Source organism: Periplaneta americana, chromosome 11 (assembly GCF_040183065.1).
Source record: "Periplaneta americana isolate PAMFEO1 chromosome 11, P.americana_PAMFEO1_priV1, whole genome shotgun sequence".
Classification (NCBI taxonomy): domain Eukaryota; kingdom Metazoa; phylum Arthropoda; class Insecta; order Blattodea; family Blattidae; genus Periplaneta; species Periplaneta americana.
Genome location: NC_091127.1, coordinates 121,427,065 through 121,443,715, shown reverse-complemented (window position 1 = coordinate 121,443,715; position 16,651 = coordinate 121,427,065). Strand labels below are relative to the sequence as shown.

The 16,651-nt window shown below is 35.6% G+C and overlaps 1 protein-coding gene across 3 annotated transcripts in view; it reads right to left on the bottom strand.

Annotated features, from left to right (window-relative positions):
* Positions 1-3,179: 3,179 nt before the first annotated feature.
* LOC138709303 (insulin-like growth factor I) overlaps positions 3,180-16,651 on the bottom strand; it is a 137,862-nt gene continuing 124,390 nt past the window's right edge. For all 3 annotated transcript variants that reach the window (XM_069839977.1, XM_069839979.1, XM_069839978.1), the window contains one exon: positions 3,180-4,316. In XM_069839977.1, the coding sequence (XP_069696078.1) occupies positions 4,170-4,316 (147 nt within the window). In that variant the 3' untranslated portion in view covers positions 3,180-4,169. The remainder of the gene's footprint in view (positions 4,317-16,651) is intronic.

Here is a 16,651-nt window from a genome sequence, read left to right as displayed (position 1 = left end):
TAGCTCTTTACTGAAAACATTAATTTCTCTTAGGAATTGGACGTTTACGTAATATTATACAGCTGTTTAATTTAACTTAAATAAAAGGGCCTCGTTAAGTAATTAACTGTCATGTGATTTCCTCCCTTTCTACAATCCTGCGGCATAACCACTTGGACGGACAGTAGATAGCATGTCTAAGTAATTTTATATTTTCGGGTCGGGCAGAAGTGAAGATTGAATTCACAGTACGTAGAGTAGGTACAGAATTATTTCAATATGAGTTACTAGTACGAAGGACGAAACTGGCAATTGGAATTAGATGCAATAGTCTATAGTGCGATAATATGCACAAAAGAACTGAAGCCTATATCGAAATGAACGGCCACCATTTTCAAAATTGTGTTTAAATATTCATATTATGATTAATTTTCAATTTAACTTCTTTCTCTATATTGTACGCTAATGTGCTGTAGACAGTATACACTGCATAATGAATACGTTCGCATGGATAACTCACTTCGTGAGTAAAATTCTTAATACAGTACTGTACTTTGATTAAAGAAAAACCTAATGAAAATGATCAAACTCAAAATCGCGATATTTCCTAGTTTACGTAAATGGATGAACTACTTTTCTTCCATCCTATACCTAGTAGAGTGATTTGTGTTTTACGCCAGTATCATCGAACTCCAGTCTTGGAGGGGGGGCAAGCGGTGTTTCCAGTTCTCTAAAGGTATAGACAGGTTAATATTAAAAATATCAGTAAAAATAAAATGATGTCCCTGTACAAGGTACACACAATAGAGCGAAACTAACACAGGGACGACCGTTCCAGTGTTTTGTTGTTGCAATCTGATGAAGGAACCTGTGAATAGTTCTGAAACATTGGAGATATTACATCTTAAAACACAGTTAGTTGAAAAACCGACATTATTCTTCATATGTAATTTTCTCATACCAGTAATGCAGTATCAACGAAATGTATGTCAATTTTTTTAGTGGTCTATCAATGATGGCGATTATTCTATACTTTTGGCTCAAATACAACCATTTCTAAACTCGACCTTGTGGAATGATGTTGAAGTACTCCTCCTCTTGGATAATGTAGACGAGTAACCTACATCATAAATAGTTGCAAGTTGAAAGAAAAACAACTTTACGTACTTCATATTATTATTATTGGTTGTTAAAGCAAATATTTTTAATTTCAAGCATCTTTCCGTTAGATAACTTAAGTGCACCTGAAACACATTCTTGTCCGGTTTATTTTAACTTTAATATTTACCAGGTTTAATTCGATTTCATGTAATTTATTATACCGCTACATTAAACATGTAGTATTATAAAAATGGTTTCTGTTAAGTAGTTTTGAATGACGCTAACTTCACTTATTTAATATGATACATTAGAATGTTGACTTCTAAAGAACATATTATACAAGTAATTATTTATAATTATATATTTTAAGACTTAAAGTAAATAATGGTCTAAGGATCTACTTCACCATGTTACTAATCCACAATTAACTAATTGTAATTTAACTTAAATACGGAAGTTAAATCGTATTTAATTCGTTTGCATTTAATCAAACTAATACACATTTAAAACCAAGTCAACTAATTTAGTTCCCAATTAAGTCATCACGGCCTTCGGAATCATAGTAAAATCGTAATTCCGAAGGCCATGTGTCTTGTTAATGTAAGCAGTGACCTGTATATAGAGTTCATTTGTTATATTACGACAAAAAATTTCATCGTAAACAGAGGTAACCTCGAAACATACTAAAATCATCAAAAACAAAAAGACGGATGGGTAGATTTTAGAAGAAAAAAAAGAAAGGTTAGAAATAAGTAGAAAGAGGTTTCAAAGCAAGAAAATATCATCCCAATATCTTTAGCAATATTGAAAACAAAATCGGGATAATATGAACGTACTGTAGATGGAAGGAAATATCATGCGACAAGCAAAATGGAAATACTTCATGGATTGGCGCTAGTCTAATGCCTTCAAACGTAATATTAGGCCTACATGATAAATATGTTATTCGTATTATTACTTTTTCGTATTTTAGGCAACCGAAGACTGATTAAACGTTTATTCAGTAAATTAATGTATCATTTAAATAATATTATGAAGTACATTGGAAATTTTAAATCACCTTCTGGACTATTCAAAATATACAGGGTGATTCAGTGTATGTTACAAACTGTTATGGATGATAGAAGAGATTATTATAAACAACTTTCATATAGAAACCTAAATTCTGAAACGTTTTGTTTAGTAGTTACAAACTAGATGTGTTAGTCAGTGTAACCAGCTAGAATCGAACTTAAGGCCATCCTTTTGAAGTTTTGTTGCAGACGACCTATTCCTGTAAACGTTGGTGATTTCTCATAAACATAGTATAAGCTAGTTAGTATCGTAAAATATATTTTGACTGATTAAATCTGGCGTTGAGTTCGATTCTAGCTGGTCGCACTGACTAACATATCTAGGCTTGTAACTACAAAATGGAATGTTTCCAGACATAGGTTCTATATGAAAGTTGTTCATAATTGTCTTCTCTATCACCCCTAAGAGTTTGTGAAATATTCACTAAACCATCCTATATATACAATGATTATGTCTTGCTTAGCCTAAACCGCATTTGCAAATCTTTTTCGTCCACTGTATTAAAATAATCTTCTCTTTCGGAAATTATCTTAGTGATAAATCATGATTTTCAAATATTAAGTCCATCATTGTCCTCGCCATGATGAAAATTATTGTCTTTAATGCAGGATTAATTATTTAAATGATCAAATATTGACCATTTAACTTAAATGTAGTTTAAAGAGAGCTTAAAGTCCAATTTGTGTTGGTGAAATCCACTGTCCATTTAAGTGTCAATTAGAAAGACTTTAAGTAACAATTAAAGTTAAATGAGCTTGGTGAAATCGGTCCTAAGTACCATTTTCGTAAAAATTGTGTTTTTGCTGGAATAATAGGCTAATTTATGTATGTAGCCTACTTAGGACCCTAGCGTTATCTTCTTGGCGAAGCCTCGTTTCACAAACTTTACACTCGTGCCAAAAAGAGATCCTTTACGAACTTGTATAAAAAATAACTTTCGTAGGTATCATAAAACATGCAAAAATTACATAGAACTGTTACATTATTCTGCAGTTTATAAATATAATATATTAATAATTATGAGATTATTCCTTAATATTTTATTTCGATACTTACTTTGTATAAAGCACTTTTCATATAATTTAAACTTAAATGGATTTTAAATACATAGGCTGTGTCATTTACTCGTATATACAAAATTCATTTTATGTATAACACCATGGAACACATGCAGAAATTAAATATAAATATTACATTTTTCTTCAACTTAACATGCTTATAAGTTATAATAAATTATAGACTTCACTGGAAAAGCACTTTAATTATTTCGAAAGAAATGTATATTATGTTTTGACTGATGTCACTTCTTTGTATAAAATTAATTAGAAAGTGACTTCATGTTTCACTATAAAACTATTGTAAGAAAGTTATCATCACTTGGGTACGTACTTGATTCTTACATAAATTCTATAATCTTATTCTTTTCCATTTTTGTAATGTGTGTGATTTAGGAAGGACATGTCTGATGTATAAAACTTCCTTCCGAGACAGAAATAGAATTTAAACCGAGAAAAATCTTAGGATGATCTCCACTACACATTGCAACAGAAAATTATACTGTAAGTTCGTTGGCATGATGTATGTCCGATTATAACTACAATAATTGTAATTGAATATTAATAATACAAATTCTGTTTGTTCATATTTTCTGACACAAATCATTTTATGCATTATATCCTTGCTTTCTTTAAATGTGTCACTAAAAATTAATTCTGCGCCACTCAGTATTTTATTATTATATTTAACTAAGAGAAATACAAGAATTTAGAAGACGTTCAGCGTTGAAGTTCAGATGCATTCAAGATGGCTGGACGGCTTTGCACCCTCGCTGACATTTTTCTTGTGGTGTTGAATAAATACAGAACGTCACGAGTCTTAAATATGGGACACCACAAACACAAAACACGCACACTGAATACTGACTAGATCATAAGAGTGCTGATGAAGGTGATTGTGGTGATGGCGAAGAAAGGACGGAAAGAAGATCAATTCTTGTCTTAGTAAGATTTTCTTCATCATTTTGTCCCATAGTCCTGCAAAGACATCTCCTCTTTGCGGATCCTCGGAGGCAGGATAACTGGAATACCGAGATACGAAGGGTTAATAGTGCCGATGACGGGTGCTATCTTGTTGAGATGCCGCTCTAGTTCCTCGAGGTCGCCCTGCAAGCAAAACATAATCGTTTCTGAGTACCTAGGTTGCAACGTGAGGAGTTTACTCGAAGAATGCAAGGGATCAGAGCCGATGAAACTGCATAAAGACAGCAAGTAAACAATACCCAAAGACATAAAGGACAATGGAAAATATAGAAAAGAACCAATTATTAATTTATGTGCATATACAGGGTTGTTTCCGATCTCTGATAACGAATTTGAATGACATCATGTGCGTCAGGAGTCACACGACAACTGAACTGTGGCGCGAGGTGACAGACCAGTAGTGAGTGATCTCATAGTCAGAGTGTACGGCGACTCACAGCAGAAATTAAGAAAACCGAGCCTTTTTGGGAAGGGTACATAACAACCCTTTCCGATGCCAAGTACAGTTAAGTGAAAATAAAAGAAGCCTGCAATAAACGAGGTTTCGTTATTTCCAAGAAAGGCATCTTCTGTGTACTTAATTCCATTCGAGCTTTACCAATCTTATTAATTTGTATCATCTCTTGGGGTGCGGCGACTTGTGACGGAGGTAGATTTGCTTGATTTTTCCACTCTGGAATTAATCCCATCCGAGTTTTGCCAGTCTTATTAGGTACACACAAGATGCCTTTCTTGGAAATAACGAAACCACGTTTTGTTTTTGCAAGCTCCTATGATTTTCACGTAACCGTACTTGGCATTGGAAAGAGTTCTTATGTACCCCTCCCAAAAATGTTCGATTTTCTTGGGCATTGCTACTGTGATACACCGTGTACTCTGATTATGAAATCACTCGCTACTGGTCTGCCACTTCTCGCCGCAATTGAGCTGTTGGTGTGATTCCTGACGCACATGACGTCATTCAAATTAGTTATCAGAAATCAGAAACAACCCTGTATAGAAAGGAAAGAAAAATGAAAATAATAAATTAAGAAGTGTAGTCGTTTGTTGATATTTTACGCTTGCAGATTCCGCTAACCAAATATTTTAACCTATTTGTCTCGCAAATATAGATAATTTCATTCCAAAGGGTGAGGCCTTTCCTGAGTTGATACGTTGACAATATGACTGATGACTAATACAAATACATTCTATATTGGCCAGAAGTGACTGACAAATATGATTACCGTCATCTTATTAAGAAGTGGAATTATTTCATATATCTAATACTGCGACGCGGAAAACCCTACTTTATTTTGGTAAAAAACAGTATACTGAAAGTGATTATTGCCGAATTGTATAAGTAAATGAGGAGGAATAAAAATTAAATAAACATATGCGGGAGACTTATTAAAAATAGGTAAAATAAGCAAGGAAGATATGAAACAAGGACGAGAGAAAGAAAGAATAACTTACTGAGAACAAAGGGGCAATGAAAGAATTGGAGTATTGTAATAAGGATGGTAAAGAGTTAAGAAGTAATGCATTTGGAATACAGCTGTATTGAATTAAGAGTTATACGAAGAAAGTGGTACATATGGAAAGCAAGAAAGAGAAATAAATTAATGATTAGAGAAATGAAATGTAAATGAAGTGAAAATACATAAGATTCTTAAGAAGCATCTAAAAGAAATATAAGAAATCGGAAAAAGGAGGCAAGAAACACAAGAGAGCCGAAGAAAGAAGGAAATATGAATGAGCAAGAAGACAGAAAATAAATGAGAGTAAAACTAAAGATAAAGTGTGAAAACACGCAACATTCAAAGTTAGAAAATGAATGGGTTTCTTGTACTCTTTCCTCAATTTCTGCCAAAAGAGCCACTTGTCTTCGCCTTATCCAAAGCTGCTGCGTCAAATGCTCACCTTATCTAAGAACGTCCTATATCATCTACAATTTTTAGATTAACTGAAACTGGTATTAGCTAGTTTTGTAGTTTAATAAAATTATTGAAAGTCAACGATACTTCAGTCACACCAAAAATCTGTACTACAGAGTTGTTCTCTGACATGTAAGAAACAATGATAACATATGAGTAATAACAAGCCACATTTCGCATTGTACTTGTATATCTACAACAAAATGTTTGTTTTTACTAGTTCAAGGCATGACTGTTCAACTATGTTAATTACGCAATTAAGTACAATCACATTATTATTATTATTATTATTATTATTATTATTATTATTTGAAACGGAGCTTTCGGGCTAAGATGCCGTGGTCTACTGGTGCAGATGTTACCAGACGTTTCGTATACTACTGCGGCAGACATCTTCAGTGGTTAGATATCCTCGGTCGAAGTCTTCTGCTCGGGATACCTGTAGCAACTGATTATTATTATTATTATTATTATTATTATTATTATTATTATTATTATTATTACTATTACAGTGTTGTGATTAAAAAGTTACGCTGCAAGCCGGAAGACCGCAACGGTTGGATTCCCGATGTGGTCATGGACTTTCTCCATTGATCTAATCCTTCCAGCCACACTATAGCACCAAGTTATACTCAGACTTTAACAGAGACGAGTACATGGAATATATATATATGTATTTTTTTAACTAAAGGCCGGCAGCAAGTATGATTGATATACCTGGTGCTACTAATGCTGATTTTCGAGAAAATATGGAAGCCTTAACTTCCTGCTAGGTTCTGAGCCTCCAAGGTCTGTAATAGAAATATCTTTACCTTTTTATTATTATCATCAAAATAGTAATCAAACTTTAGCAGAATAGAAGAAGTTATTAGATAATGAACAGATATTATCTGTAGTGATGTCACTAGAGGTCTGAGATCTGGGAAATCTCAGACCTCGAGTGACATTTATTAGGATTATTTCGTGAATAAAATAAAAATTTAAATAATATATCCCTAAAATTCGATCACAAAATGTTAATAATTGTATATTAACGAATACTTAACCTATTCAGACATTGTGAAGTTGAAATACTCGTAGATGAATATCGATTATTGCAATAAAGAAATTCGATGTTATTATTCAGTAATGCCAATTGCGAAAAGCGAAATACTGGTTTAACAATGTTAATTACATGTACTGCACTTTTCTATTATTATTATTATTATTATTATTATTATTATTATTATTATTATTATTATTATAGCAAATACATTTTCATTATCTGCTGAAATCAAAATTTAATTTAACAGTAACAGTGGGGACAGTTATATACCAATGCTTATGTATTCACAGCGAGACATGTTGCTACACAGTGAAGCCATCTCTGTATAGATAGGCCTAATTAAAACACGAAATTTATTACGCCATACAGAAGGCAGTTTGATCAAAGACATTATTACTATGCAAGATCTTTGAGTTTGATATGCGATGATGTTACATAAATTTGATCGTCTATTAATTGTTTAATTTCAATACAAATGTTATAGGCTACAATTATATAGGTTACGTTAGGCCTACCTGTGGAAGCAGGACCAATGTCAGCTGTGCCTTGTTTCGACCGTTACTTACAATGAGTGCTACACGAAAGCATTTTTTATAGCTCGACAAACGCATTCTCGCTGTAGTGTGTAACGGAACTAAAGCTGCATCTACACAGTTCAATATTCCAATCGCGTATGCGTGCAATCTGGGAAGAATATTGAAAGAATCAAGTTTAAAAGGTACGTTCAATTAAGATGCATAAAGATTTTGTGTCTACATGGTGCGCCGTTTTGAAAGTGGTCTTCACTGCGTAAATATATTAATTAATATTAAATATCAATCCTGCATTCATTGCTTTAAAGTTGAAAGAAAAGTTTAACCGTGTAGTTGCATCTTAATGTATTCATGATCATCAATTTACGGGGAAACAGTTGGCGACAACGACTAAACAAAAGAACGACCATACGATAAATTTATAGCGATAAATCTAGCTGCAGAAATTATCGCAAAATCTGACTGTGATTGGTTGGAATTCAAAATTTCATTACACTTCATTGGTCGAAAATGCAATGACGTCATATAAACGAAATAGTCATACTCAAACTGTATATATCCACAGTAAGTTAGTTGATAGGAATTTACAAATTACTGCGATCCACGCGCAAGGAAACTTTCCACAGTATTATTTCTTTAATGGTGAAATGTTTTGATATTGAAATACCATTTCCGAATATGACTATAAATCTCTCCGATATGCTTTTATTAAGTGAATATGTCATTTCAATAATTAATACTGTAAATATTCTTTATTTAATTTTTTTTGGGTGAATTTAAATTTATTTCGACAAGTACATACTGTAGGCTACAGACCGAGAAACAAAATTTGGGCCACCTGAATTTTTCCAAGTACATGTTATAACATACTGCGGATGCTCAGTAACGAAGTAATAAACAGAGTTATGATATCAGTCAATTCATATCTCAGAAAGTAATACGTTTTAGAAATGAATTACTACTTTGCTTTATCAATATCACTTTTAGTTACCGGTAATTATATTGCTCGTAGGTAACGTATTAGTGCTTTATATCGCTTTATGAGAACAGTCATGCCTCGATATTACATTAAGCTTGTGTATAAGAACAAAAGAAGCTTCAAAACTTGCAAAATAACGGTGCCAAACATGGAAACATGCAACACATACATCAAGCAGCGTATAAGCCCTGTGAATTGATGAGTCGTGGGATAATGCAGCTGTTGTGTTGGCGGGATAAGGAGAAACATTCGGCTTTCATATCAGCAGAGTCCGGATATGTATGCATATCCAAAATACTGAAATATGTCTGCAAATATACATAACATTTGCAGAAATATGTTATATAAATATACGACATTATAATACGATGTACAACATAGAAATCAGTTTTCTTTATTTTTATTTAAAAATATTGAAAGTAATAATTGTAAAATTTTGTCGGTGATATTTCGCAGATTGTAGCTGAAGGTTGATTTATATACCTAGTGAAAATGTTTTCTGTCACATGTTACCGGTGACATTTTGCAGTTTGTAGCTGAAGAATATTTCATATAGCGAAAATATTTCCTATGCCAAACATTATGGAAACGGAAAAGAGCAACTTTGCTGAATTGACATATCAAATGCTAAAATGGTTGCAATGTTTATCTTTCAGCACTTACTACTATGGAACATTAATCCAGCTTTAACATTGTAAATTTAATATTTTAAAGCCTAGATGTGAGAAAAAATGTATATCTTTTCACATAAGACATGAACGCAACGTACTTCATATCGAAATGTGTAATATACTTCGTTCCATAATGTCTGACAGAAGAAGTAAACATTGGCGGCAGAGGGAGAGAGAAGTATAACTGCTATTCTACCAATGGCAGAGATCTAATTTCACGCTTGACGCTCACGCTCTGAAGCGTTCTACCCCCGCCCAACTTCAAGACAAGCGTGGAATGAGACCTCTGCCATCGGTTGAATAGCAATTATATTTCTTTCCACCTCTACCGGCAATGTTTACTTCTTCTGTCAGACATTATAGAACGAAGTATACTTGCATGGGTAATAGAATACATAAGGATATAGAATAGCGGATCTACTTATAATTTTAAAATATCAACATTTCGTCAAACGTCTCAAAATATTTATATATCGGTATTCTAAAATTGTATAACAGTTCTAAATCTCCTTAAAATTATTCAATTTTAATATTGAAAATCACAAGACATTTTACGGTCATCATATTACAAGTTACTGTCGCCTCATATCTTACTCTACATTCCCTTGTCAGATATAATCGAGCAATTTCAATAGAATTCAGGCTGTAGACGGTAATAAAATACGGTATCAATTTATCCCACCACTAACTAATCTCCTTTCTCTGCATTGAAACTAAGAAGAGTCAAACAATAAGTAAAGAGGTAGATGCCTAGACACTAGACAGATAAGGAAAAAGACAAATGACAAATATTAGGTAGATATGTAGACATGTAGGCTAAACTGATAAGCAAACATTCTCATGGGGGCAGATAAACAAGTTTAATTATTCTTCCACCATTTTAATAATGTCAAAACAAGTGCTTACAGAAATTTTGGCCACTCGAACGCAATTACGAGAGCCACAAAGAAAATAAGTTTCCTTGGGGCCGTTTACAGAAAGGAAACGCAATTTCAAGGGAAGATTTATTGGAACAGATACAGCAGTTGAGCTATTTTTCAACATTCCCCACCGGAATTGAGACATTTGTCATACCGTGGGATCAATTTTTGTATCCGTGTGTTGTAGAAGTCTGCCACCTGGGATCGAAACCAGTGTGTGACAGCTGTCTGGTATGACAAAGTCTCAATTCCAGTGGAGAATATGTTGAAAAATAGTTCAGCTGTTCTTGTATCTGTTCCAATAAATTTTTCCAATGGAATTGTGTTTTCTTTCTGTAAACGGTCACAGGGAAACTTATTTTTACGGCCCTCATAATTGCGTTCGATCGGCCAAAATTTGTATAAGCATTTGTTTTGACATTATTAACATGGTGGAAGAATAAAAATTAACTTGTTTATCTGCTCCCATGAGAATGTTTGCTTGTGAGAGGGAGATAGACAAGTAGACAGGCAGAGATGTTTACATTACGCAGGTAGGGAAATAAACTGATAGCACAATCTAGTATATACAGTCACGAAGCTCAATACGTAGGGAATATGCATCCATAGATAGTTGCTAACCACTAGGATCACTACTATCGCCTCAGCACAGACAATGCGAAATGATACTGGCATAGTCTATTGTTCCTAGTACCCTCAACAACTCAAGCTTCGTGACTGTATATACTAGACTGTGCTGATAGGTTAGACAAATAGGGAAGTAGACAGACAGGTAGGGAGAAAGACACATATGAAGGTGGGGAGGTACAGTCCTAACTATCGCCGATAATGTGCGCCTGGGTCAGACGAGTCCATTAGGTTACGCCAAGGTATGTTCGGGTTAGTTAGTCGCTTGCATCCAGTGCGATCGGATGTCGCGAGTGCGGTAGAGCGATGTGTTTCCAGTACAGTTACTGTTCTCCAACCAGGAGATCAACCGTGAAAGGAATGTGCTTACTATTGCGTCATCTATTGGAGCGAAGTAGATATATAATATTATCGTTATAACGTCAGTTTAAAAACCATTCGCTCTCCTGCATTTGTTATTTCCTGTATGGAGAGATTAAAAGACCAGGAGATTAACAGTGATCTAATTTTGTAACTAGGGTAGTATAAACATGTGTGTATCAATGTTATTGTTTGTGCTGTGACAGCGAGCCAATAGAGATAAGAGTACCCACGTGTGTGACCTTATGACATCTTATGACATCAACATTCATTCACAGCATTATCCCCTTCGTCTCATCCGGCAGAGACTTTCTCGTGGTTGGAGCACAGTAAGCTGTACTAAATTTCTTTACTGACCGATTGCTGTTATCTCTACTCCGGAGCTTCCCCTCTTTCGCGTCGCCGAGCTGTCAGGACTAAATAATCGGCCTGTACACATACGGAAGATAGGAGGCAGATGGAGATGTAGAGAGATAAGAAAGACGGTAGTCATGCGAATAGGTGGGGAGAAATACGTGTAAATGGATAGGAAGATAAAAATGTAGACAAGTAGGGAGCTTGATGTGTAGAAAGGTAGAGAGTTAGATATTTCTATTTGCGAAACCTAGACTGTAGTGTAAGATAGTCTAGAGGTAAATTCTCCCCTCGTGCATTATAATCGTTGTATAGAATAGTATTGTTATTATTTTAATAGTTGTTATTAATGCTTGACACTGAAAACTGTTTTTCCATATTTGGTGAAGCCAATTTTTCTTAAATTTTGCAATAAAGTTCAGTTTTAAGGAAGAATGAATAACATAAACTGATCTGACAGGAATTAGATTACATCGTATTAGAAGTTTTACAGTGGTTTCCATTTTTGTTCATGTATAAAACATTAACTCGTATTTAGAACACCCTGTAGAAAAAAAAGTAGTTGTTGGCACTTGCTCATTTAATTGGTGTAATAATGTGAGGTTTGGGATGATGGGGCACACGGCCTCGTGCAATTAAGCGACGAATATAGCATGCAGCCCCAGGCAGGAGTAGCACATGCAGTTTTGGATCGTCTCGCGCCCAAGTGATTCTTGGAATAGGTCACAAACCTGTGAGGTGAATTCCGACATGCCCCCGTCGGCCACTATAAAAATTCCTGAGTATGCGTGCCACGTTTGCTTGATTACAAATTCGTGATTTTCATCCCTGCACAGAACTGTAATTTCATAATTAATGCCTGTTCTGTTTTCTAGTAATTCAGGGTTGATGCTCTTCTTTTCAGCGAAATTGGCTAATTTAGGGCAGTGGACTCTGAAGTACGGGAAAGGTATAGATTAAAAATAACTCTTTGGAAGAACCGGTCGCTTGAACCTATTACAGTTCTTGCAATCTAAAAAATAAAAATACTAAAGTGGTAGCGTTTCGTGCTACAAGCGCAACAATTTCGATTATCGGTAGGAAGATGAACATGTATGTCTTCCACAGGGATTGCTTGGAGCTATGAGGAAGATTACTTATGAATTCGAAGCCTGTTGGCAACTTGTCTTTAGCTTTTATCGTTCTTTTTAAGGAACTTTACAGAATTCTGAAGGGGAAAAGTCTAAAATGGACGTAACGTAATAGCAACGAATGAACGGAAGAATATCGCAAACAAGGTTCGAAGCACGGTTGAATCGAAGGAGGGAAAGATCGACGAAGATACTAAAAGCCTGGGCAATACAATTGATGAGAGAGCATCACTATCCTCGCTAGACAAGAGACCCAAGCTCTATCACTAGGCGAGTGACGATCACTCTGCCAAACACCCTAGTGTTGTCCTGTGTTGCGTTAAGCACTAACGTTGCGATATGACCGGAGAGTTTCCTTAGTTGTAATTGATGTTGATTCATAAACATCACAGGAGTGATTATGATGTTAGGCTTTGGTAACAAGACGTAAACGGGTCTAGGGTATTTCGTAACCGAATTTTCGTCACCGTTATAGTATGTCACCTATTTTTCATTAGTTTATTGGTCATAAAATACATTTTGTCATCATGTTTTTTTGTCACTGAGGAGATTTTGTCACCGAAGATATTTCATCATCATATACATTTGCGATTTTTTTATGCTGAGAGGATTTCGTCAACAAAATAATGCAGAAAATTACATTTAGGCTGTTTTCATTATGAATCCAAAACCATCACTGTATAATTATTTTAATGCTCTGTATTAACATGGACTTTGAAGTTGCATACATCCATCCTGCTTTATGGAGTTTGAACCAAAATTTCCACTGAAGTTGTGACCTACGACACGTAGGTAATCAAGGATGTTGTCTTCTGTTCTATAGGTTCATACCTATCAACAATTCGTGCAATTCTGCTCTCTAAGGACGTGTATTTCTTCTTTTTTCTGGGTGGAGACTGACTTGCTTCTAATTTGTCAATGTCCTGATGTAACCTAGCAGTCTCCTCTTGTAGTAACTGAAGGACATGGTAAAAGGAGGAATGTGCTTTGCCCATTAAAATATTGAGACGTCTATGCCACACTTCGCAATTATTTGTTGTTCTGGGCAGGTTTTCCCTGGCACGAATGTAACAATCCCATGTATTTGGAGGGAACATGGACTGGTGCCTACCTCTGCCACATCTACGATTCATGGCATAATTATCCTCAAAGTAATCGAAGATTGAGGTTAGCTCATCCATAACATTTTATATAGGTATCAGCTAGGGTAGCGACACGAAGGGAGGAAAAGTTGTGGTGGCGAATAGTGATGAGGAAATTAAATTGGTGACAAAATATGGTGGTGACCAAGTGATATGGTGACGAAATATAGTGGCGACAAAAGTGAGTCGGTGACAAAATATTGGAGTGGCAAAATGTAATATGTGACGAAATCACCGGGTGACGAAAATTCCGGACTCCAAGGTAAACAAGAGGTATGCACAATTTTTAACAAAACTCTACCAAATTGACCACCAGTTTTTCAATAAATTGTGAGTAGAATAGAGAGAATTTCAGAGAATATAGACGTCACCAAATCTCATCATCATTAGGATCTCAATTCTCTCATTTTCTGTTAACATACTCATTCATTCACAGTGTTCTGCTCAAGGGCAGGTCTTTCACTGCAAACCCAGCGTTCTCCAATCTTTCCTATTTTCTGCCTTCCTCTTAGTCTCCGCATATGATCCATATATATCAATGTCGTTTATGATCTGATATCTTCTTATGCCCGGAACTCTTCTCCCGTTCACCATTCCTTCCAGTGCATCCTTCCTGATCTTTCGTCCAGGTGACCCGGGTTTGATCCCCATCCAGAATCGCGATGGAATTTGTGGTGGACAAAGTAGACGTTGCAGAGGGTACTTCTCAGGCTATCCCGTTTCCCTTTTTTATTCCACCAACACTCTCCCCTTCCCCTTATTTTTTCTATCATCTATAATATTTTAAAATAAGCTAGGATAAGGTCTTGAGGTACGAGTAGTATGGATTTCCGATGCTATACAGAAAGGGTTTGGCGCTCCGAACCCTGAGGCTTATCAGGTTCTCGTCTGAGGATGGAACCTGGCTCTGTTAGCGTCGGATTCACGTGTTGGCCTGGACAATCATCGCATATAATATAAGGCGCACAAAGGGGTCAAAGCAAGACTAAGTTAAGAATCCATCCAGAGTCATGTCTTCGAAAAGCCAAGTCAAGCGAAAGTGGTAACCATAAGACCGTAGAGAACGACCTACTACCTTCGAAAGTTGCATATGTACATAAATTTGAACATACAGAGGGGTACAAAAAATGTACTCACTGTTTGAAAGTCCATATCTCGTGACATATTTGATTTGACGTGGCAATTTTTGGCACTGAGAGAAGGTTATGGTATGTGTTCGAAATGACCACCACCAACTTGTATACAACGTCCATGGCGCCGAACTGCACACCAAACTACGACTGTTATTGTATCTGGCGTAATAGCAGCACATGACTCTTCGATTTTTGCACGTAGCTAGTCAGTTGTTGCTGATCTTTGTCGATACACGTCATTCTTTACGGTCCCCCAGAGGTAGAAGTTCAGAAGTGTCAAATCAGGAGTCCGAGGTGGGTACTCAACAGCGCCTCTTTGACGCACTAACAGGAGGTTTCTGTGTGGTGTGGTGTATCAGTGCGTGGTTTGATTGGTCCTTTCTTCTTCGAGGGTACCGTAACTAGTCAGGCGTATCTTGATATACTTCAGACAAAGATTTTGCCTGCCGTCCAAAATCTGTATGGTGATGAACTCTTTTACATGCAACAAGACGGAGCACCGCCTCACTACCATCAAGATGTCAGGTCTTATCTCGATAGAACTCTACCCGGACGGTGGGTGGGTCAAAGAGGTGCTGTTGAGTACCCACCTCGGACTCCTGATTTGACACCTCTGGGGGACCGTAAAGAATGACGTGTATCGACAAAGACCAGCAACAATTGACGAGCTACGTGCAAAAATCGAAGAGTCACGTGCTGCCATTACGCCAGATACAATAACAGTCGTAGTTCGGTGTGCAGTTCGGCGCCATGGACGTTGTATACATGTTTGTGGTGGTCATTTCGAACACATACCATAATCCTCTTTCAGTGCCAAAAATTGCCACGTCAAGTCAAATATGTCACGAGATATGGACTTGCAAACAGTGAGTACATTTTTTTGGACACCTCTGTAGTTTAACATCTGTAGCCTATATGGTAAACACGGAAATATTGGCCCACTGTTGTTAGCCATTACTTTATCTCATTTAGACCGTAATTAACGCTCCATAATGACTCTGTGTGATTAGTTCGATTCTAGTCACCAATCTTTTAAGTGGGTAATAACAAGGTTCCAAACTTATAAACGAAGTTAACTGTTTCTATAGAAGTTGCTCATTTGTAAATACTTTGAAGTCCAAAGTTATTATGTTAATGATATGGATATGGACACCTTGTTTTGAAATATAGGCCATTCCTAATGAGTAGATCTATTTAAGAAATTATAGAGAACCGTTAGCGAAAGAAAAATCATGAATGTTTAAGGAGCCAATACTTGGAACGTTTCAGAATATTAATATTATCAGCAAATTAAATTGTAATATGTTAATAACTGGTTTTATTTCTTTTGAATTGGGTTTATTATTTTTTCTTTGCTACACTAGTTTAGGTGTTTATACTGTTATGATTGCCGGTTGATCATCTAATTCTAATAATGCATTATTAGGTGGATTACGTGCTGTTGTTCAAACAATTTATTATGAAGTTAGACCGGCTTTAATTTTATTATCTTTTGTATCTTTAGTAGGTAGTTCTAATTTAATAAAGTTTCGTGATTTCAAGGTTTATATATGATGAATCATATTTTTTTACATTTCCTTTGTCAATATTTGAATATTGATGTAGACCTATAAAAATCTCAAAACATTTTAAGCACTTTTTATAAATC